A 24419-nucleotide genomic window follows, 5' to 3' on the forward strand; every position below is an offset into this window, starting at 1 on the left:
TTGGATAGGAATCACGCAAATTTAAGTGATTCTCTTCTCTATTGAGAATGATATTAATATTAGTATTGATTGTTTTCATTCCTGCCAGATTATTTGGTTTATAATTTATAATCTTACTTTTGTGTATATCATTATTATAACCATAAGTTGTATGCAAATTAAAGTCCATTTTTATAAGTCAAAAAATGACGGATAACTTAATCTTATATGAACTACAAAAGATACATGATGCTTTAACTAAAACTAAAGAAGAGCATACACTTAACTTTAGAATGATAAAGCCAACAGAAAAGTTTAACTTTAGTGAACCTATACTTAATACAACTAAATTAAGTTTAATTAGATTATCGGTTTATAAATCAGTGTTTAATGTGAATAGGAGAAATATTCAATTCTTGTATGCTAGTACTGTTATAGAAGGTGAAGAAGCTTTACCTCAGGCTCTTAGTTCTGACTCTAACTTTACCCATAACCCCAACCCTATCTCTACCTCAAGCGCAAACATTACATCTATACCTAATTATAATTATAAAGGAATCCCATTGCTATATTCAACTATTACACCGGGGGCATATGAGTTAACTGACATAGCAGAATTAATAAAAGAAGAAACTGATGGTAATGTTATAATAGAACCTGATAAGAATACGATGAAATGTTTAATGGAAACAAAACAAGGAGCACTCAGCTTTGATATAGAAAACTCAATAGCCTCATTACTAGGATTTAGAAAACTAGTTTATAAAAAAGGTAAATATAAATCTCAGAAAAATATTGATACTATGGGTTTCAATAATATTAACATTCATTGCAATATTATATGTGGAGCTAAAGATAATGGTAAAGATAGATATATTATATACTTTTAATCTAACTGAACCACCAGGTTACTTGATAAATATTATACAAACTAATATCTTGTATCAAAATGTAGCCAAAAATAGAATAGAATATATAGAGTTTCATATTAAAGATGAGCATGGAAGACCTATAGACTTCAATGGCGATGTATTAAGTTTTACTTTGCAATTGATTTAGAATATATTTATCTGCGAAGCAGGTTCCCTGATAGTTAATGATATAGTTATAGTTCAACCTCTATCTATAATAATAGCCATGGACATCGAAATAATTTAACTACAAAACTCTCCGATCCCAATTAATTCTTAGTTTAACAATAGTATTTATATTTTTAGTTATATCAATTACATTATAATTATAAGGCTCTTTCCATACCTTATTACATATATTAGCAACATCATTATAACTAAGTTCAACATTATTAAAGAAATCTTGATATATCGATGCTAGGACTTTACCTCTCTGTTCAAATAAAATAAATAGATTACAGTTGTCTCTAACACTCTGCGTATCCAGAGAGAACAGGTTTTGATTAAGATATATATTGCAATTATTATGTCTAACTCTACAAAAGTATTCATTAATAACTGGTTCTTAGGCTCTAACATCATCGAATATCATTACTTGCTTTAAGTCTTTTGGTAGTTGATCGGGAGAGGGTAAATCTTTTATATCTTTAATAAATTCTATAATTGCTTTATTGTCAACAGAGTTGCGACTTCGTCGATTATAACTTTCTAATCCATTGTATTGATCACCAGTAGTTCCAATGATGTATAGCTTATGAAAATATATACTAGCTAGAATTAGTTTTTTTAATAAGAAAGTCTTACCACATTCACTGGGACCAGATATTATACATCTAAAGTTATCTGGGAATTCAGCTTCAGTAATTATATCATCATCATTTAGCCATGATTGTAGATCATCATTTATGTTTATAGAGATAGTGTTAGTAGGACATTCTTTGTTGTCAGGTTTACCCCTTTGATGAGGCTTCGCCCATGTTTCACCATGTTTTTCCTCCAATAGATATATAAAATTATCATCATCATTAACATTATCATTAACATTATCATTATCATTAACATTATCATTATCATTAACATTATCTTTATCCTTAACATTATCATTAACATTATCATTAACATTAACATTATCATTAACATTATCATTATCATTAACATTATCATTATCATTATCATTAGCATTATCATTATCATTATCATTATCATTATCAATGACATTATCATTATCATTATCAATAACATTATCATTAACATTATCATTAACATTACAACCTAAACAAAAACACTCATTATACATTCCTCGATATTTACATTGATTAACTAGAATATTTAAAGCACTTTAATTCTAAATCCTCTATCAATAAGATAGATCATATATAAACAATAAGCCCCACAATAAGATTCATCATATTGTTGTATTCTTTCATTAGAGCCTAGATCAACATATTCTTCTAGGAATAATGGTGGGGTTTCTACACCATAACTATCAAAGTAATATGTTGGACCATCTTCTCTTCTTATAACTAAAACCCAATGTGTACCATCAGTTGGATGTAGATTTACAATAATGTTGAAGTTAGGATTGGTAGTCTGCGAAGCAGGTTGGGGTACCAAGGATTTCGTCCCATGCCTGATCGGTGAAGCCGTTTCACGGATACTATCTGGAGTTTGATCTCTCATTACTATTTCAATTGGTGTTAGGCTTATATCTTTACCTATATCTTTTATTCTGATATCGCTCATAGCACTATTATCAATAATAAAATTATTATTGAATTCCTTAAAAGTTAGGATAAGCATTTTTATATAATAAATTTAATAAGTCTAAGTCTAAATCAATTTTATATATAAAAATGGAGACAGATAGCGCAGTTATAATTTTTATTTTCTTAATTATACTTTGTTTTATAATATATGATTCAATACCGAGTAAACACACAAAACTAGAAGAAAGCTTTGGTGGATTTATGAATAGGAGTCTAGTTAGATTTGAATATGAAAAGTCACCATTACATACTATTGTTTATGGTGGAACTGGTACAGGGAAAACATATTTTATTAGACAATACTTAAAATTATACTCAGTCCAAAACCAAAACCGGGACCAAAACCAAAACAAAGACCAAAACCAAGAGCAAGCTAAAAAAATAGTTATAGTGTGTAAAGATGACAGAGACTGGATAGATCCTGAGTCTACTAAAATTTATACTGGGTTTAAAAAATGTGATATAAATATGATCACAAAAAATAATATGCATCAATTTCAAAATTGTGTAATAGTACTTGATGATATGGGTGATAGGTTAAATAAGGATATAGCTTATTGTTTTACTGAAGGCCGACATTATAATATTCCAATGATTGTAAGGTGTCATAAACCAGCTCAAATAATTAATACGGCAAGAATGAGTTGTGATACTATTTTATTAACAACTTATAATGGACCTGATCTATTTAAAAATTTTAATGAGATATAAAAATGTGAACATGACTTTAGTAAAATAATTAGTGAGTTAAATATTAACCATAATAATTGTACAGATGGAATGTCAGATGTACTTCGTTATGGTATAATTAAATATAATATGAAGGAAAATACTTTTATTATTATTAATAGTAATAGAACAATGATATATGATTCAAGAGTTGGTTTCCTTGATTTAAAAGCTCTTAGTTTAAAAGATGAATTAGAAAGAGAAGATATAAATGAACATATAGCATATATGAAACCACTCATGATAAATGCAACAGATAGAAATACTATTAATCATGATAATAATCAGTTTTATTTGAATAAACTTCTTAAATGATATTAAAATTGAGAATGATGTTTTAAGAAAAGAGATGGTTTAAGAAAAAAGTTTAAAACAATTATCAAATATTGGTGGAATTATAGGTTGGGGTTTAGTTATAACTAGTTGTATTTATCCTGATTCAATAATAAAAACTTTTGGAGCCGTGGCAATGAATGCAAGCAATATGTTGAATAGAGCAAACACTTTGGTTAACGTTGGATATGGAGAAGATCTGCCAAGCAGGTTCCCTGATATGGGAAATGATTATACTGATCCGCGAAGCGTTTACACCGATGGTGAAACATGGACAAAGTCCTATTTGCAAAGCGGTTACACCGATGGTGAAACAGGGATAAAGTCCTATATGGGAAATGATTATACTGATCTAAAAAATAGTTTAGTTAATGGGGCACGTAAACTTGTTACACTCTTAGAAAAACTACAAGAAGAATATATAAACGAAGAGATGGGAATTTTGAATAGAAAGGGAGGAAAGTTTTTAACCAGACTATATGGAAATAATGAAGAATTTAGAGAAGAGATTAAAAATTTTGTTAAAGATAAAAAAGAATTAGACTTTGAATTGATTTTAGATAAGAGATGTAAAACTAATACACTCAATACGTTAGGAAATAAATATTTAATAGAGTGTATCACATCTAAAGATAATACTAAAGATTTAATTGAAATCATGGCTAAATAGTTTCTGCGAAGCGGTTACACCGATAGTGAAACATGGACAAAGTCCTATCTGCGATATGATTAGGTAAATATTAAAATTTACCCTATTATAAATGCTTTTAAAATGTTTAGAGTGTAACTATAGATATGGAAACATTGCTGTTTTAAAATATCATTATGAATCATGTCATAAAGATAAAACGGATAAATGTATGTGTGGTAATATAATACTAAGTGGTATTTGTGCTAATAATTTTTCTCCATGTGGTTGTTCTGGGTTAGGGTCAGGGTTGAATCTAGTTCTAGTTCTGGTTCTAGTTCTATCTATGACTCTAACTCTAACTCAGACCCTAACCCTAACCCTAACCCTAACCTTAAACCTAACCCTAACCCTAACACCAACCCTAACCCTAACCTTAACCCTAACCCTAACCCTAACCTTAACCTTAACCTTAGCCCAGAAGTCTTAACTAGAAGTTGTAATAAATGTAGTTATATAAAACCACTAACTGATTTTGATGAGAGTAAGTATACATGAAGAAGTTGTACTTCAGCTAAAGTTAATTGTCCATATTGTGCTTCTGTTGTGAGATATGATGGGATACGGGCTCATGTAAAGAAACAACATCCAGATGTAGAATTAACTAGAGGATTCAGTAGAAATTTGAGTGAGAAAACAATTAATCCTAGTTGGCAAAAGCAAGACTGTAAGTCCTTTAGTTATTAGCCAAACTGAGGAAAGTTGTTCGTGTAAAAATTATAATTTTGTATCATTTCTTATTAATAATGGGTTAAATATAGAAAAAGTAAAAGAAAATATAAATTTATTGAAGAGCATAGATAATTTGAAATAAAAGCATAAATAAAAAAATTTTTTAATTTAGATAATTTTAAAAGTTATTTAAAAAGAGGGGAATCACTCTTTAAGCGCGATAAATAGTGATTTTGTACTGGGACATCACTCCGATGAGGGCGATTTCGCTCTTAAAGAGTGATTCGCTCTTAAAAGAGGGATTTCTCTCATTTTGAAATTTAATAACTTTTTTGTTTTTGGAAAAAAATTAATTTTTTAAAAAGAAAAAAATACGTAAAATTAGCTTTCTCTCATATTTAGCAACCACCTATAGTACATGAAGTCAGACTATAACTCAAATGTGAATTACTTGGACTATAACTCAAATATGTTGCAAATTATGCACAAAAAATTAACTGAAAGAAATTTGTGAGAATTGCTTAAAATAGCTTTAGTTTTTCTCCACGAATCTGGTGAATATTCAAAAAGGAATATTCGAGTTTACCATTCCAGCATTTATGACAATGACCATAACACTGGAGTCGTAGAACTTATATTTGAAGATTTATTTGGAAGCGAAGATAACATTCATTACTAAATGTTGCTGCAATCTGAAATTTAAATCTCAATATCTCGAAAAGTATCCGTCCGATTTCGTTCCTTCCTCTTGCATGTCTTATAATATAGGCCTGTGGTAGTCACTGCCAAGTTTGCTCAATTTTGAACCAACAGTTTTGGAGCTATTTAAATTTGAAAAATTCCCCCACGTATAAAGATTGGTTATAGAATTAAAAAGGTAGCCCCACTCCACCCCCTTGGCGTACAGACCTCATTCTCATACAGAGTGTGTATCCAACTAATAGTTATCCATTCAGAATGTTTGAATTTGATACCTTTTTTAGTTCTCGAGATATTGCTAAAAATCCGTATATTTTATGTCCAAGTTTTGCTATTTAGTTCGTATGCCTTAATTATGCTTGTTTAATAAATGTTATTGTTCAAATGAGTTATATTTTGTGTAGCCAAGCGAAAGCCATGATGAATAGCCAAAATATGCCGTGGAGAATAAAGGTCCCCACATGGAGAATTATTCTAGAACATTCTTTGTGAAGTAACCTGTTACACGTTACTGACTAGCCAATCAGAATGAAGATTAGTTACTGGAGTTACTGGCTAGTGGTTGTTTCAATTCTTTATTTTTGTTACGAGCTACTGGTTGTTACAAGCTACTGGTTTTTACCATGCTACTGGTTGTTACAGGCTTCTGGTTGTTCCAAGCTACTGGCTGTTAAAAGCATAGTTTACTCGATACTAAGTGAGACAGAAAATGATAGATTTTGAGTGAATATGTATCGGCGAATTTGCAAACGAGCTTATTATTATTTTCTAGAATTAAGCCATTTCTTAATTTATTGTTAGACTTAGAGTGAATATATAGTAGTGAATAAAATGGGGGTATAAGCAAGTAGTAGATATATAGAGTAGTGGGGAAAAGGTGGTATTTAGTCATCTTCCGATTAGGAAGTGGCGGAATAGCACCTTTTTCCCACTACTTTCACACATTCTGCTCGTGATATGGGTTACTGCCACCCAATGAGCGAGGACACTTGTTCAACAACCAGTTTTGCTTGACTCAACAAATGTGAGTTGACGAAAGGGTGCGCACCAGAAGCAGACAGAACAAAAGACAAAAATAATTACATAGAAAAGGAACTCACAAACTCAATTAACGGGCAATGAATTTCAATCAACTAGAACCAAGATCATGGTCAACCAGGTGATATGAATTTAAAAATCAGGGAGGGGTACGATCCCGTAACCTCTCGGTTAGGAGTCGGTGACATTAACCTCTACACTACACGGGCTATGTACTTTCTTCGCTCAAAAGCGGTTTTATTTCGGCAACAGATATTATTCTGAATGCGCGCAATTCAAATCATAACGGACTAATGTCAGTCGAATTGCTCTCAAACGGATGACGACTAGCTGCAGTTTAGGGAGGTTAGATTTATCTTAATTGAAGGGGACGTGTGATGAGCGCGGTGGGGGAGGGGCGTTGGTTGGTCGGGCACGCTGGCTTACAGGCGGAACGATGTGCATGGGGTGGGGATATTGAGGGATGGGGGGGGGGGGGGTGACGTGGCGAGGGAGAGGGTGAAGTGCTGCTGGGGGGATGGTGACACAATATCCTTTTCAACAGTCTTAGAAAAGAAAGGAGATAAAAATAATGCAACAACGGCCAAAAAAACATAGCCGGCACAGCTAAAATAGACTTGAGTGTAACAGAGATAGAAACAGCTACAGAAACTAGTTGAAAAAAGTATCGACGGCGCTCAAAAAGCTATCTCAAAAACATTCAGCGATAAATTCAAAGCTTGTTAAAATTCATTCTGCAGAAGCTTTTTATCAGGGACCTTTTACACACATATGAGTTCATTTGACCTTAATTTAACTCAAATTAAATTTAAGTTTTTTAGTGCAAAAGTCATTTGAATTAGAGGGAGAACACACTCAGAAAATTTGACTTTTTCAGCTTTGCGGTGTGAACAAATGTAAAACAAAAAAGAGCGTCACACGACGAAACAAAAAAAAACATAGCAGGACAAGTCCTGACGTACAATTCAAAGCATTTTCATTGACTAAACAGAAAAACTAGACCTAGAATGCACTATTAGTGAATTGAGAAAGCCATTTTTTAAAAAAAAATCAGATAAAAAATACGAAAAAACAGAAAATCAATGTCAAAGTACCTCATGTGAACGAAAAAAACCACTAGCGAGAAATGAAAATTTAATTCAAACAAAAAACTAGGTCTAGAATGAGCTGTGGATGGATTGGGAAAACCATTTAGAAAAAAAATCCGATCCAAAAAATCGAAAAAACAATAAAAATCAGAGTGAAATTGCCGCATGTGAACAAAAAACCACTAGCGAGAAAGCGAATTTTTGTTCAAACACCGTTTCTTCACTCTACTTAAAAATTAGAGCAAAAAAATTTCACGCCGCAAAATCACTCGCTTTTCGCTCCATTTCCTGTTTCGGCGTGACCAAAATCACTACTCCAATTTGACTTCAAAAATCATGAAAATGTGTGAACAGATCTTAAAAAAAAGACAACGATCCAATACAATTCAAATTCTTTGAATTGTAAAAACCTGAAAATATGCGAACAGATCTTAAAAGACAGCGCCCGAATACAGTTCAAATTCCATGAACTGTAAAAACGACACGAACAACACAATTCATCTCCGCTCAGCTTACAGATTTGCAGCTATGAAAAAAAAACAAAGTTCACAGATTGTCAGAAAATATCCGTAATATCTTCGTAGATCTACAGTCTCAAAAAGGTAGTAAAAAAACAGACCAAAAAGCTTCTATTTATTAAATGCCGAGATGTTACACTTTGACTAAGAATCTGTCAAACTTATTGCTGGTTCTAATAGATGCTCTCATATAACCTTTAATTAGAGTGGCACACACGTGACCTTATCTCTCTGAATTAAACTAAAAGAAAGCCAAAAGAGTCAGGAATTCATTTTTGAGAGTAAGTCACGTGTGACCAAAAACTTCATCACGCGGACGAACAAAAAGACTCTCCACGCAAACGACGTCACGTACGCAAATCAGTTGAAATTTCATGAACAAAGTTGACAGAGGGGTCAAACATTTAAGACTAAGAACCGGCCTCACAATCTGAATTTATATCTTCGGAGCAGTTTCTGCGAATCGCATACTTAAGGGACTAGTAAGGCTCTAAGTAGGGCTCTGAAAGAGCTTAATGAAACAGTCAAAAATAGCAAATGCCAAAATTCGAGCAGCATTAACGGCATTTGTCAGACTTTTACCTTGTACTAATGGAGGTCCACCCAAGAACACAGTTCCCTGGTTGCGTACGATCACATTCTCATCCGACATTGCAGGCACGTAAGCACCACCTGCAGTGCATAGTCCCATCACTACTGAGATCTGAGGAATACCCTGAGCACTCATTCTAGCCTACAAACACACATAGCAAATGACAAGAGTGAACAAGAGACAAAAACTAACAATCATCTCAAATGTACGTCGAATTTGACCTTCACAAAAGATCAACAAAAACATCATTATCTTCTAACATTTTATCAGTATTTAGAGGGATCAAAAATGACAGAACAAAAAGAAGCCAGGACAGCATACAGCTCCTTCTCTCATTACATGAAGTTGAAACAATTCTAAAAGCAGAAAGAGCACTGCTAACACAAACATGTTTTAAGATATAATTCTATTTAAACGAGCGAAAACTGCCAGAAAGCTATCAGAACACATGTCAAGTTTGTATCAAATTGAGGTTCCCGAAAACGTCTAGTTGTAAAGCATATTTTAATTTTTGCACCCTGAGCTTTGTAGTATAAGTTTTTCCGTAGCATATTTATTTTAACAACATTAGATCACAGCAGTTTTCATAGCAGAACTCTGTCTTCGTATTTTTGCAAACTGACATCGCATTGAAATTGGTATTGATAAACCAAGGCATTTATTTTCGTATACACAATATTGGCCAATAGGCCCCAGAGATTTGCGTTTTCAACAAACTTAGGCCAAACTGAAACTTTGCTATCAAATATGATATTTACCTGATTGTAGAATATCCTTCCAAAATGATCTCGATCAGGAAACACATCCGCCTGCATTGGTAAGAAGGCACCCCCACTATCTGCCAGATAAACGCAAGGCAATCCATTCTCCTTGGCAATATCTTGTGCTCTCAAATGCTTCTTAACAGTAATTGGCCTGTAGGTTCCGCCTTTAACTGTTGAATCATTGCAAATAACCATACATGTCACCCTGGATACTTGACCGATGCCACAAATCAACGCACCTGCTGGAAGTTCGTCTTCGTATAATTCGTAGCCAGCCATTTGAGATAATTCTAAAAATGGCGAATCATCGTCCAGTAAATATTTGATACGATCTCTGGGTAGCAATTTTTTTCGCTTTAAATGACGTTCAACCTCTTTTGGAGATCCACCTTTAGAGATATGACACGCTTTTGACTTGAGATCTTCCACCAGAAATGACATTCTTTTATGATTTTCAGAAAAATCTTCCGAATTGACGTTGATACAGCTTTTGATGATATTCAATTGGTGGTTGCTTCTATTTTTGGAGCACGAAAATGTTCGAAATAATTTCATATTTAGTTTTGATAGAGTTACGGCGGACAGGTCTAACCCATTAGAACTGTATTGAGTCACTCGGTTGCGGAAACCAGAACAAATTACACATCGAACTTTGGACATTGCAAAATCTGAAACGCAGTACGGAAAAATTCCGCAGTTTGTTCGATTTTCTAGCTTTTAGAAGTAATTGATTCCACCTCGTAATCAACGTTTCTAAAATGACTTACTAAAAAATGAAAAGTAAAACTCAAGATTTTGAATTAATAAATTGAGAAATGATAATAAAATACAACGTAACCAATGAAGTAATAAAAGGAAGGCGTCCGCAAAACAAAGGTTACATCAAGGCTCAATGTGAAAAAGGACGATAGGATCAACTAACTGGAAATTTGGTGAAGTAGAATGCACATTTATAAAATCAAAAAGAGCAATGGAACAGTAACATTGCATCATCGGCGAATAATTACCAAACATGACCAATTATTCAGTTAAGACTGATTTTGCCATGGCTTTTCGCGGAATACAGTTCCGGTGCGCAGGTGTAAAGTGAAGAACGCGTGTTCACAGTTCATTTTAGCACGTCATTAACTAGCCATCAAATAAGTAGCACACTGATAGGTTTAAAAATTATTTTCAATGGGATTTGATGTTGTTCGCCTGCGAGGGTACCATTAGATTCAAGTCCCTGAACGAAAAGGTTCTGAAAGTAACTTATGACTGCACCTCACATTTTATCGCATGTTTCGCACTCATGAACTTAGTTCACACAGCAATAGACCCAATGCATTGCGGATGTTTAAAGATAGCGAAATCAAAGTCAGGATATTTAAGCAGATTTTCATCTTCCATGAGGAGTTTTTACAGTTCCAATCCAATTTGAGGGGAGGAATTATATGGTCAACTGTTTTTTTTGTTCAATCAATTTTGGCCGATTGATATATTTATAGTTAGTGGCATCTTAGAAATCCGGTCAAGCGTAGAATTTTAAATTTTATAAGTTTTTGTATTTCGTTTTTGTCGAGGAGTTAATGAGAATTTAAATTTTGTAAACTTTCGATATTTGATGTGATTAGGTTCCCTTTAAGCGACGATTTCGTTGTTTCAAATTACATTCTTCGGTATCAGTTTGGAAATTAACGTGTTTTTATTAGACGGGGAGCCAATGAAAGGTTAATTTTGGTCTCATCGTAGAATTTCACAATAAAAAAGATTCGAACTATTGGAGAGAGGTTTTTAAAATCATTTCACAATATTTTTTAATTTTCTCATGTCATTTACAGGCTAACAATTTTCATATCAAAGCTCTATTAGTTCCAACTCTAAAACATAGTGTCATTAATCAAAAGTCCGATTGCCTTCATAGGTTGGACTAAGTAAACCTATCTGTTGCATTGAGTAGATACCAAATGGCTGTTAGATTTTTGAAAAAACAAATACAAGAACAAATACACGAACATGAATTTTGTCCTTTTTATTATTACTTGTCAAACTGTAGCTCGGTCTAACAAATATCAGGTCCCTTCTCTGTTTCAGGGAAGAATAAATCTGTTCAACGGTTTTTTTTAATGGTTTCAAGACTTTAAGTGGAAGCTTTCATTAAAATTGTGATTTTTGGATATTTGTTCTTTATTACTCTTCCTCATTCATGTCTTGTCAAAGTATCAAACTGCGATATTGTCAAAAAGAGGCCCAATTGAATATATCTAAGATTTTCAGTGAATAGCTTCCGGTTTTAAAGGCTTCGACATTTTCTTCGCACATTTATATTGAATTTTTGGTTTTTGCCTGTATTGGTTTTTTTTCGTAGTGGTAACGCTTATTCTGAAAAATTCCAGACCACATTGGCTTCCTATTGAGGTTGAAATGGACCTACTCAATGCCGTCCTTTGATAGCTAATGCTTTAACGATTTTGATACGTGTTTATAAAAAAAATAATCAGACCCAATTGTAGTTATTTATAAAATCTTATCGCATTATAAAAAAAACAAGTCCGTTTGAAATTGAAAAGAGGCCCAATTACACATATTAAAGTAAAATTTTAAGTGAATAGCTCAAGATTTCAATGGCTTCGTCACTTTTCTCGCTTTTTTACAGGATTTCTCGTTTTTTCTTTCACAAGTTTCTCTTTTTATACTTTAAGAATTGTTTTGATTGATAACAGGTCTCAGTAGCCTCATATTGAGGTATAAATGAACCTGCTTAACAAAGTAAGTTAATAGCAAATAGTTTTTAAATATTTTGAGTTTAACTCTTTCCAAAAAATCAATATTTTTGTTCTGTGCTTTGGCAAGTTAATCTCATCAAAGACAAGTCCAATCCACTTTATTATAACGTCTCAAAAAAATAAATTATACGTCTCAATTCTTTGTTTCTCAAAAAATGTTTTGTGAATTGGAAGCTAAGCGTTTTCATAAAAACTTCCATGTGGTCAATATTTGTGGTTCCTTTTGTTGTCTTTTCACTAGCCACTGTAATAACAGGTCCCAATGATTTTCAAATGAGAACCAAGTGAACATATATCATCTTTGCGTTACATAATAACCCAAAATAAGACAAATAATATCTGAAAGAATTGATAACATTACTCAATAGCTATTGATTTAAACGTCTTCAATACGTCTTGTTTTTGTAAATATTTGATAAATTTTTGTGATTGTTATGACAATGGTTGTTATGACTTTTGAAATCATTTGGTTTCAAAATGTTCAATAGATTGTTGAACTTCGCCCCTTTTTTGTCGACTCGTTGCCTAGTCTCATCAAGGGCAAGCCCCATGTGTTTCTAGTTAAGTACAATTGAATTTCGTTAGTTAAGGTTTTATCAGATGTTATTTTGACTTTATTGCTATGTTTATAAAATAGTTATTGAGTCTATGCAATAACTAAGGTTTTTTGTTTAATTTGTCATCAGTATTTTTACATAATCTTTTTAATGGCAGATCTCATTGGCACTCTAATTCAGCATTTGACTTGTAACATTTTTTTTCACTCAAACACTAAATACTATTGAACAGCATGTGAACTTAGGAAGTTTTATATTTCAGCTGGTAGCAAAAGAAATCAAAAATGTGTATGAGCGGAGTTGAAACATTATTTGCAAACTCACATTACCAAGCTTCCATGTAAAAAAAATAAATGAGGTTCTGAGATCCACAAATGAAAGCGTCTCGGAACAACAGGATCAAAAATTCGAGAAAACTCAATTCGAATCGAAGTTGATCTTTGCGAACACAACAATTCGCAATCACATACCTTAATTTTAGGTGACCACAACAGTTGCCACGATTTTTTTGAAAAAAGAAAAAAATTCCTGTAGCGCGTTCGAGCATTTTATTGATGGCTGACTTTTCTGCTTTCACGACGTCTAATCAAAGCTAAGTAGAAACTTTCAATGGGAGTTGATAAATGCTTGAAGCCACTGGAAAATTCAACACGAACCGAACTGTTGCCCCTATCACAAAGACAGAATATCACTGATCAGCAAACAAGTGGAGGAGTACGTACAACTAAAAACGTAAAGAAATAATGCCAAAGAATACATAATTTCACAACCAATTTGAATTTAACTGGCCTTGAGTTGACGCACATGTAGATCGTGTTAACCCAAATATGCAAAGATGACTATCCAGTTAGAAATTGAACATCACAAGGACCCTGCTTTTCATGATCAATATAAATGATCTTCGCTTATGAAAGAGCTAATGTTTTACTGTTTGCTGATGATACAAATAATTGTGTTATTGGATGCTCAGTTGCAACCATTTAGCAAAATTTAACAGCTTTGAGTGAATGGCTAAATGCAAACAACCTAGTCTTTAATTACAAGAAAACCTTTCAGTTGCATATGAACTCAAAAAAGCAGTATCAAATCGCTTTCAACTCGGCCAAGAAATTATAACGCGCTAACGTCGGGCGAATTGCTATCAAACTACTGGCGAGCGTTTCGATTCGGTAGTAGCCAGCAGGGGCTTAAGGATGCTAGTATTAGGGCGGTGAAGGGGGTGAGGGAGGCTGGGGGTAGGGTTGGACGATATGGGGGTCCGAATCGCCAGTGGAGGAGTGGGTGGGGGGGGGGGGCTGGACCGAGGGGGTGGCTGCGGTGAGCAGCCCTTCACGCCATGAAATGGTCTCCTGAAAATGGTTTCGGTGAATCGCGTACTCGTAGTAAAGCATACGGCTCTAAGAGGGGTGTTTAGTCTCTTAATGCCCTCCCTGCTTTACCTTTACCTATTTTGAAGACCAAACGTCAACTGATCAGACGAAAAAAATCAGACGAATATAAACGCCTAATTGTCCAACTTGCAAGATTAAGAACCGCCCTTCACACCATGAAATTTTCTCCGCAAAATAGTTTCGGTGAAATTAATACTTAAGAGATTAGCAAGGCGGAAAGGCTCCAGAAGAGCTGCTCTCAGCTACTCCTGGCTTTCCCTTTTCATCCTGCTTTTGAGGACAAAATTTAAAAGGGTCAGACAAAAAATCGATCAAGCGAAAAATTGGATAAAAATACTACGGGACTAATACAATTGCAACAAACAATTTTTAAAAAATAATTAAAAAATAACCAATGCGGAAATTCCTTGAGGAAAACTTGTCAATTATACATCATAAAAAACATTTAAGTTAGGAAAGCAACGTGGAACAATACCAAAGCTAAAACACTATGGGCATAGGAAACAACTGCTTTTATACTACAAATCAAACAGTGAGCCAACGATTTAATATGATAACCTTTTAAACATCTGTTGTAACTATACCTCACTGTTTCAATTTTCATGAAGCAGAACAAAATTCTTAAGTTTATTTATTTTTGCAGAATATTTTTTCCTCTAATTACTTATTTCCAAAATGGTATCCTCACGGTATTAGAACTTGACCTCTACCAGCGTCTCAAGTTTTCTCTGAAATCACTGACTAACTTACATGGTGAAAAATACTTCAATGAGATGTTGAAGTATGAGGAATCAAAAATGGCAACTACACGCCAAAGAAAAGGGTCTCTCAGTCTTAGCTCTGGCAAGAAGGAAATACTTAAATTCTCTCTACAGCATAGGTCTGCAATTCTAAAAAAATTGAATGAGTCAAAAATCATTACACCTTTTACAGAAAATAGTTCAACAAAATCATATCTGATTTCTGTCACAATTTGAAAAGCTCGCAATTGTTCTGTAACACTGAGCTAGTAAAGTATATCTTTGCTTTCCAATTTGAATAGTGTTCAAGTATATGGGAATTTTGAATCAGGTCTGACGACCTCATTATTTGTCCTCGCATTAGTGAAATAAATGCTTCTTTCTTTCTTTCTTTAGAAGGTACATAAAACACTTGCGCTCATATCTCATCTTATGGCAAAGAGAGCCTGAAGCCCACAGTACTCTGTCTGCTTTAATATTCGAGTTACAGACGCAGCACAACACCTGTGCCATAAATCCTTATGATTTACTGACGCTGCACAGCAATTGTTGCGCCTAGTTTCAACCCCAACAGCAGACCTCTAACACAACTGGAATACGGGTCACTTAAAAATAAGCTAAAATCATTATCTGGCACAATATTTTCAGCACAGTAATCAACAGTCACCTTAAAAACGGATCCACGGAATTGTGTACACGAGACAAAAACAAGCTCGAATGTATTGAGTGATATTCAAAAGAGGGTTTTCTCACCTAAGAGGCTCTAAAATACACATCGGGTGAAAACAAAAGCAGTCGAAGTACATCGAAAAACTACAGTCGGTACAAACTGAAGTTCAAATTGATCAATAACTTTTATAATGTAGAGCATAAAAACGAGACACGCAATCGACAGGGAGAGGAAAGAAACAAAACTTGGCATACGGAAACGCAGCAGCCCAAAACAAACAATGGGCAGTTGCGATGAAAACATGCACGCGGTCATAAATGTGGTAGAAAAAATCATTCATATTCTGAACATTGATGACAAGCGTCTCCGAAAAAGAGGATACTAGAAACCAGTAAAGCGGGTGCCCGCACCCCTCTTTCAAGCATGGAAAGTGCTTTAGGAACATATTGTGCTCAAAATCTGCATTCATTTAAAAGGATAACGACCTTGTGTTTAAAAAGATAACGCCCTTGTGTTTAAAAAGATAACGACCTTGTGTTTAAAAAGATAACGACCTCGTGTTTAAAAAGACAACGACCTCGTGTTTAAAAAGACAACGACCTTGTGTTTAAAAAGATAACGACCTTGTGTTTAAAATGATAACGACCCTGTTTTTAAAAAGATAACGACCTTGTGCTAAAAAAGATAACGACCCTGTGTTAAAGAAGATAACGACCTTGCGTTTAAAAAGATAACGCCCTTGTGTTTACAAAGATAACGACCTTGTGTCTAAAAAGACAACGACCTGGTGTTTAAAAAGATAACGACCTTGTGTTTAAAAAGATAACGACCTTGTGTTTAAATAGATAACAACCTTGTGTTTAAAAAAGACAACGACCTTATGTTTAAAGATAACGACCTTGTGTTTAAATAGATAACGACCTAGTGTTTAAAAAGATAACGACCTTGTGTTTAAATAGATAACGACCTAGTGTTTAAAAAGATAACGACCTTGTGTTCAAAAAGATAACGACCTTGTGTTCAAAAAGATAACGAACTTGAGTTTGAAAAGACAACGACATTGCGCTTAAAAAGATAACGACTTTGTGTTTAAAAAGAAAACGACCTTGTGTTTAAAAAGATAACGACGTTGTCTTTCAAAAGAACATAGCTGGTAGATTGCCAGAAAATAGCCGCAATAGTCTTGTAGATTTGCAGTCTCAAAAAAACAGTAAAAAAGACAAACCAAAAAACTGTTTTTTCATTGAAGGCTGATATGTTATATTTTGATTAAAAATCTGTAAAGTTTTTAATGCCTCTATAACCTGCTCTCAATTAACCTTGATTTAGAGTGACACACACCCATTTGACCTTATCTTTTTAATTAAAGTAAGTAAATGTCAATTTCAGAGTGAGGACGTCATTTTTGAGAGCGAGGTAAGTCAAGTGCGACCAAAAACTTAATCACGCGAATGAACAAAAAAATCGCTCCACCAAGAGCGACAAATGACGTCACACATGCACTTCCGTTGAAAGTGCACGAACAAATGAACAAAAAGAATATTTGAAGTGGCTGTGAGATCATATGGTCGTAACAAAAATCGCGACGACGAAATAAAAAAAACCAAAAGAAGGCCAATAATAGCCCCGGCTATCGCTGTGCAGCTATTAATAACGACCTTGTGTTTAAAAAGATAGCGACCTTGTGTTCAAAAAGATAACGACCTTGTGTCTAAAAAAGATAACGACCTGGTATTTAAAAAGATAACGCCCTTGTGTTCAAAAAGATAACGCCCTTGTGTTTAAAAAGATAACGCCCTTGTGTTTACAAAGATAACGACCTTGTGTTTACAAAGATGACGACCTTGTGTCTAAAAAAGATAACGACCTGGTGTTTAAAAAGATAACGACGTTGTCTTTAAAAAGAACATAGCTGGCAGATTGCCAGAAAATAGCCGCAATAGTCCTGTAGATTTGCAGTCTCAAAAAAACAGTAAAAAAGACAAACCAAAAAACTGTTTTTTCATTGAAGGCTGATATGTTATATTTTGATTAAAAATCTGTAAAGTTTTTAATGCCTCTATAACCTGCTCTCAATTAACCTTGATTTAGAGTGACACACACCCATTTGACCTTATCTTTTTAATTAAAGTAAGTAAATGTCAATTTCAGAGTGAGGACGTCATTTTTGAGAGCGAGGTAAGTCAAGTGCGACCAAAAACTTAATCACGCGAATGAACAAAAAAATCGCTCCACCAAGAGCGACAAATGACGTCACACATGCACTTCCGTTGAAAGTGCACGAACAAATGAACAAAAAGAATATTTGAAGTGGCTGTGAGATCATATGGTCGTAACAAAAATCGCGACGACGAAATAAAAAAACCAAAAGAAGGCCAATAATAGCCCCGGCTATCGCTGTGCAGCTATTAATAACGACCTTGTGTTTAAAAAGATAGCGACCTTGTGTTCAAAAAGATAACGACATTGTGTCTAAAAAAGATAACGACCTGGTATTTAAAAAGATAACGACCTTGTGTTTAAAAAGATAACGCCCTTGTGTTTAAAAAGATAACGCCCTTGTGTTCAAAAAGATAACGCCCTTGTGTTTAAAAAGATAACGCCCTTGTGTTTACAAAGATAACGACCTTGTGTTTACAAAGATGACGACCTTGTGTCTAAAAAAGATAACGACCTGGTGTTTAAAAAGATAACGACGTTGTCTTTAAAAAGAACATAGCTGGCAGATTGCCAGAAAATAGCTGCAATAGTCCTGTAGATTTGCAGTCTCAAAAAAAGTAAAAAAGACAGACCAAAAAACTGTTTTTTCATTGAAGGCTGATATGTTATATTTTGATTAAAAATCTGTAAAGTTTTTAATGCCTCTATAACCTGCTCTCAATTAACTTCATTTAGAGTGACACACACCCATTTGACCTTATCTTTTAAATTAAAATAAATGTCAATTTCAGAGTGAGGACGTCATTTTTGAGAGTGAGGTAAGTCAAGTGTGACCAAAAACTTAATCACGCGAATGAACAAAAAAATCGCTCCACCAGGAGCGAAAAATGCGTCACACATGGACTTCCGTTGAAAGTGCACGAACAAATGAACAAAAAGCAAATTTGAAGTGGCTGTGAGGTCATATGGTCGTAACAAAAATCGCGACGACGAAATAAAAAAACCAAAAGAAGGCCAATAATAGCCCCAGCTATCGCTGTGCGGCTATTAATAACGACCTTGTGTTTAAAAAGGTAGCGACCTTGTGTTCAAAAAGATAACGACCTTGTGTCTAAAAAAGATAACGACCTGGTATTTAAAAAGATAACGACCTTGTGTTTAAAAAGATAACGACCTTGTGTTTAAAAAGATAACGACCTTGTGTTTAAAATGATAACGACCCTGTTTTAAAAAAGATGACGACCTTGTGCTAAAAAAGATAACGACCCTGTGTTAAAGAAGATAACGACCTTGCGTTTAAAAAGATAACGCCCTTGTGTTTTTAGAAAGATAACGACCTTGTGTCTAAAAAGATAACGACCTGGTGTTTAAAAAGATAACGACATTGTACCTAAAAAGATAACGACCTTGTGTTTAAAATGATAACGACCTTGTGCTAAAAAAGATAACAACCCTGTGTTTAAAAAGATAACGACCTTGTGTTTAAAAAGATAGCGACCTTTTGTTTAAAAATATAACGACCTTGTGTTTAAATAGATAACAACCTTGTGTTTAAAAAGATAACGACCTTATGTTTAAAGATAACGATCTTGTGTTTAAATAGATAACGACCTAGTGTTTAAAAAGATAACGACCTTGTGTTTAAATAGATAACGACCTTCTGTCTAAAAAGATAAAGACCTTGTGTTTAAAAAGATAACGCCCTTGTGTTTAAAAAGATAACGCCCTTGTGTTTAAAAAGATAACGCCCTTGTGTTTAAAAAGATAACGCCCTTGTGTTTACAAAGATAACGACCTTGTCTAAAAAAGATAACGACCTGGTATTTAAAAAGATAACGACCTTGTGTTTAAAAAGATAACGCCCTTGTGTTTAAAAAGATAACGCCCTTGTGCTTAAAAAGATAACGCCCTTGTGTTTAAAAAGATAACGCCCTGGTGTTTACAAAGATAACGACCTTGTGTCTAAAAAAGATAACGACCTGGTGTTTAAAAAGATAACGACGTTGTCTTTAAAAAGAACATAGCTGGCAGATTGCCAGAAAATAGCCGCAATAGTCTTGTAGATTTGCAGTCTCAAAAAAAACAGTATAAAAGACAGACCAAAAAACTGTTTTTTCATTGAAGGCTGATATGTTATATTTTGATTAAAATCTGTAAAGTTTTTAATGCCTCTATAACCTGCTCTCAATTAACCTTCATTTAGAGTGACACACACCCATTTGACCTTATCTTTTTTATTAAAGTAAATAAATGTCAATTTCAGAGTGAGGACGTCATTTTTGAGAGTGAGGTAAGTCAAGTGTGACCAAAAACTTAATCACGCGAATGAACAAAAAAATCGCTCCACCAAGAGCGAAAAATGACGTCACACATGCACTTCCGTTGAAAGTGCACGAACAAATGAACAAAAAGCATATTTGAAGTGGCTGTGACTTCATATGGTGGTAACAAAAATCGCGACGACGAAAAAAAAACCAAGAGAAGGCCAATAATAGCCCCAGCTATCGCTGTACGGCTATTAATAACGACCTTGTGTTTAAAAAGATAGCAACCTTGTGTTCATAAAGATAACGACCTTGTGTCTAAAAAAGATAACGACCTGGTATTTAAAAAGTTAATGACCTTGTGTTTAAAAAGATAACGACCTTGTGTTTAAAAAGATAACGGCCCTTGTGTTTAAAAAGATAACGCCCTTGTGTTTAAAAAGATAACGCCCTTGTGTTTAAAAAGATAATGCCCTTGTGTTTACAAAGATAACGACCTTGTTTCTAAAAGAGATAACGACCTGGTGTTTAAAAAGATAACGACATTGTGTTTAAAAAGATAACGACCTTGTGTTTAAAAAGATAACGACCTTGTGTTTAAAAAGGTAACGACCTCATGTTTAGAAAGATAACGACCTTATGTTTAAATAGATAACGACCTTGTGTTTAAAAAGATAACGACCTTGTGTCTGAAAAGATAACGACCTTGTGTTTGAAAAGATAACGACCTTGCCCTTAAAAAGATAACGACTTTGTGTTTAAAAAGAAAACGACCTTGTGTTGAAAAAGATAACGACCTTGTGTTTAAAAAGATAACGCCCTTGTGTTTACAAAGATAACGACCTTGTGTCTAAAAAAGATAACGACTTTGTGTTTAAAAAGATAACGACGTTGTGTTGAAAAAGATAACGACCTTGTGTTTAAAAAGATAGCGACCTTGTGTTCATAAAGATAACGACCTTGTGTCTAAAAAAGATAACGACCTGGTATTTAAAAAGTTAACGACCTTGTGTTTAAAAAGATAACGACCTTATGTTTAAATAGATAACGACCTTGTGTTTAAAAAGATAACGACCTTGTGTCTGAAAAGATAACGACCTTGTGTTTGAAAAGATAACGACCTTGCCCTTAAAAAGATAACGACTTTGTGTTTAAAAAGAAAACGACCTTGTGTTGAAAAAGATAACGACCTTGTGTTTAAAAAGATAACGCCCTTGTGTTTACAAAGATAACGACCTTGTGTCTAAAAAAGATAACGACTTTGTGTTTAAAAAGATAACGACGTTGTGTTGAAAAAGATAACGACCTTGTGTTTAAAAAGATAGCGACCTTGTGTTCATAAAGATAACGACCTTGTGTCTAAAAAAGATAACGACCTGGTATTTAAAAAGTTAACGACCTTGTGTTTAAAAAGATAACGACCTTGTGTTTAAAAAGATAACGACCTTGTGTTTAAAAAGATAACGACCTTGTGCTAAAAAAGATAACGACCAAGTGTTTAAAAAGATAACGACCTTGTGTTTAAAAAGATAACGACCTTGTGTTTAAAAAGATAACGCCCTTGTGTTTAAAAAGATAACGCCCTTGTGTTTACAAAGATAACGACCTTGTGTCTAAAAGAGATAACGACCTGGTGTTTAAAAAGATAACGACCTTGTGTTTCAAAAGATAACGACCTTGTGTTTAAAAAGATAACGACCTTGTGTTTAAAAAGATAACGACCTTGTGTTTAAAAAGATAACGACCTTATGTTTAGAAAGATAACGACCTTGTGTTTAAATAGATAACGACCTTGTGTTTAAAAAGATAACGACCTTGTGTCTAAAAAGATAACGACCTTGTGTTTGAAAAGATAACGACCTTGCCCTTAAAAAGATAACGACTTTGTGTTTAAAAAGAAAACGACCTTGTGTTGAAAAAGATAACGACCTTGTGTTTAAAAAGATAACGCCCTTGTGTTTACAAAGATAACGACCTTGTGTCTAAAAAAGATAACGACTTTGTGTTTAAAAAGATAATGCCCTTGTGTTTACAAAGATAACGACCTTGTTTCTAAAAGAGATAACGACCTGGTGTTTAAAAAGATAACGACATTGTGTTTAAAAAGATAACGACCTTGTGTTTAAAAAGATAACGACCTTGTGTTTAAAAAGATAACGACCTTGTGTTTAAAAAGATAACGACCTTGTGTTTAAAAAGATAACGACCTTTTGTTTAAAAATATAACGACCTTGTGTTTAAATAGATAACAACCTTGTGTTTAAAAAGATAACGACCTTATGTTTAAAGATAACGATCTTGTGTTTAAATAGATAACGACCTAGTGTTTACAAAGATAACGATCTTATGTTTAAAGATAACGACCTTGTGTTTAAAAAGATAACGCCCTTGTGTTTACAAAGATAACGACCTTGTGTCTAAAAAAGATAACGACTTTGTTTAAAAAGATAATGCCCTTGTGTCTAAAAAAGATAACGACTTTGTGTTTAAAAAGATAATGCCCTTGTGTTTACAAAGATAACGACCTTGTTTCTAAAAGAGATAACGACCTGGTGTTTAAAAAGATAACGACATTGTGTTTAAAAAGATAACGACCTTGTGTTTAAAAAGATAACGACCTTGTGTTTAAAAAGATAACGACCTTGTGTTTAAAAAGATAACGACCTTGTGTTTAAAAAGATAACGACCTTGTGTTTGAAAAGATAACGACCTTGCCCTTAAAAAGATAACGACTTTGTGTTTAAAAAGAAAACGACCTTGTGTTGAAAAAGATAACGACCTTGTGTTTAAAAAGATAACGCCCTTGTGTTTACAAAGATAACGACCTTGTGTCTAAAAAAGATAACGACTTTGTGTTTAAAAAGATAACGACGTTGTGTTGAAAAAGATAACGACCTTGTGTTTAAAAAGATAGCGACCTTGTGTTCATAAAGATAACGACCTTGTGTCTAAAAAAGATAACGACCTGGTATTTAAAATGTTAACGACCTTGTGTTTAAAAAGATAACGACCTTGTGTTTAAAAAGATAACGACCTTGTGTTTAAAAAGATAACAACCTTGTGCTAAAAAAGATAACGACCAAGTGTTTAAAAAGATAACGACCTTGTGTTTAAAAAGATAACGACCTTGTGTTTAAAAAGATAACGCCTTTGTATTTAAAAAGATAACGCCCTTGTGTTTACAAAGATAACGACCTTGTGTCTAAAAGAGATAACGACCTGGTGTTTAAAAAGATAACGACCTTGTTTTTCAAAAGATAACGACCTTGTGTCTAAAAAGATAACGACCTTGTGTTTGAAAAGATAACGACCTTGCCCTTAAAAAGATAACGACTTTGTGTTTAAAAAGAAAACGACCTTGTGTTGAAAAAGATAACGACCTTGTGTTTAAAAAGATAACGCCCTTGTGTTTACAAAGATAACGACCTTGTGTCTAAAAAAGATAACGACTTTGTGTTTAAAAAGATAATGCCCTTGTGTTTACAAAGATAACGACCTTGTTTCTAAAAGAGATAACGACCTGGTGTTTAAAAAGATAACGACATTGTGTTTAAAAAGATAACGACCTTGTGTTTAAAAAGATAACGACCTTGTGTTTAAAAAGATAACGACCTTGTGTTTAAAAAGATAACGACCTTGTGTTTAAAAAGATAACGACCTTGTGCTAAAAAAGATAACGACCAAGTGTTTAAAAAGATAACGACCTTGTGTTTAAAAAGATAACGACCTTGTGTTTAAAAAGATAACGCCCTTGTGTTTAAAAAGATAACGCCCTTGTGTTTACAAAGATAACGACCTTGTGTCTAAAAGAGATAACGACCTGGTGTTTAAAAAGATAACGACCTTGTGTTTCAAAAGATAACGACCTTGTGTTTAAAAAGATAACGACCTTGTGTTTAAAAAGATAACGACCTTGTGTTTAAAAAGATAACGACCTTGTGTTTAAAAAGATAACGCCCTTGTATTTAAAACGATAACGCCCTTGTGTTTACAAAGATAACGACCTTGTGTCTAAAAGAGATAACGACCTGGTGTTTAAAAAGATAACGACCTTGTGTTTCAAAAGATAACGACCTTGTGTTTAAAAAGATAACG

The 24419-nt window shown here is 33.7% G+C and overlaps 2 protein-coding genes across 5 annotated transcripts in view; both read right to left on the bottom strand.

Annotated features, from left to right (window-relative positions):
* The window catches only part of LOC142349756 (methylcrotonoyl-CoA carboxylase beta chain, mitochondrial-like), a 30366-nt gene extending 19925 nt beyond the window's left edge, over nt 1–10441 (bottom strand). Inside the window, exons 1-2 of the mRNA XM_075401513.1 lie at nt 9772–10441; nt 9004–9154 (exon numbers count right to left, since the gene is read on the bottom strand). Coding sequence (XP_075257628.1) covers nt 9004–9154; nt 9772–10437 — 817 coding nt within the window. The 5' untranslated portion in view covers nt 10438–10441. The remainder of the gene's footprint in view (nt 1–9003; nt 9155–9771) is intronic.
* Nucleotides 10442–10558: 117 nt separating this feature from the next.
* Nucleotides 10559–24419, bottom strand: part of LOC142349674 (uncharacterized) — a 110271-nt gene continuing 96410 nt past the window's right edge. For 2 of the 4 annotated variants that reach the window (XR_012760841.1, XR_012760840.1), the window contains exon 10: nt 10559–10698. The gene's annotated coding sequence lies outside the window, so the exon portion shown is untranslated. The remainder of the gene's footprint in view (nt 10699–24419) is intronic. The other 2 variants (XR_012760843.1, XR_012760842.1) reach the window with 2 other exon arrangements.

This window comes from Convolutriloba macropyga, chromosome 11 (genome assembly GCF_964194025.1).
Source record: "Convolutriloba macropyga chromosome 11, txConMacr16.3, whole genome shotgun sequence".
NCBI classification, from domain to species: domain Eukaryota; kingdom Metazoa; phylum Xenacoelomorpha; order Acoela; family Convolutidae; genus Convolutriloba; species Convolutriloba macropyga.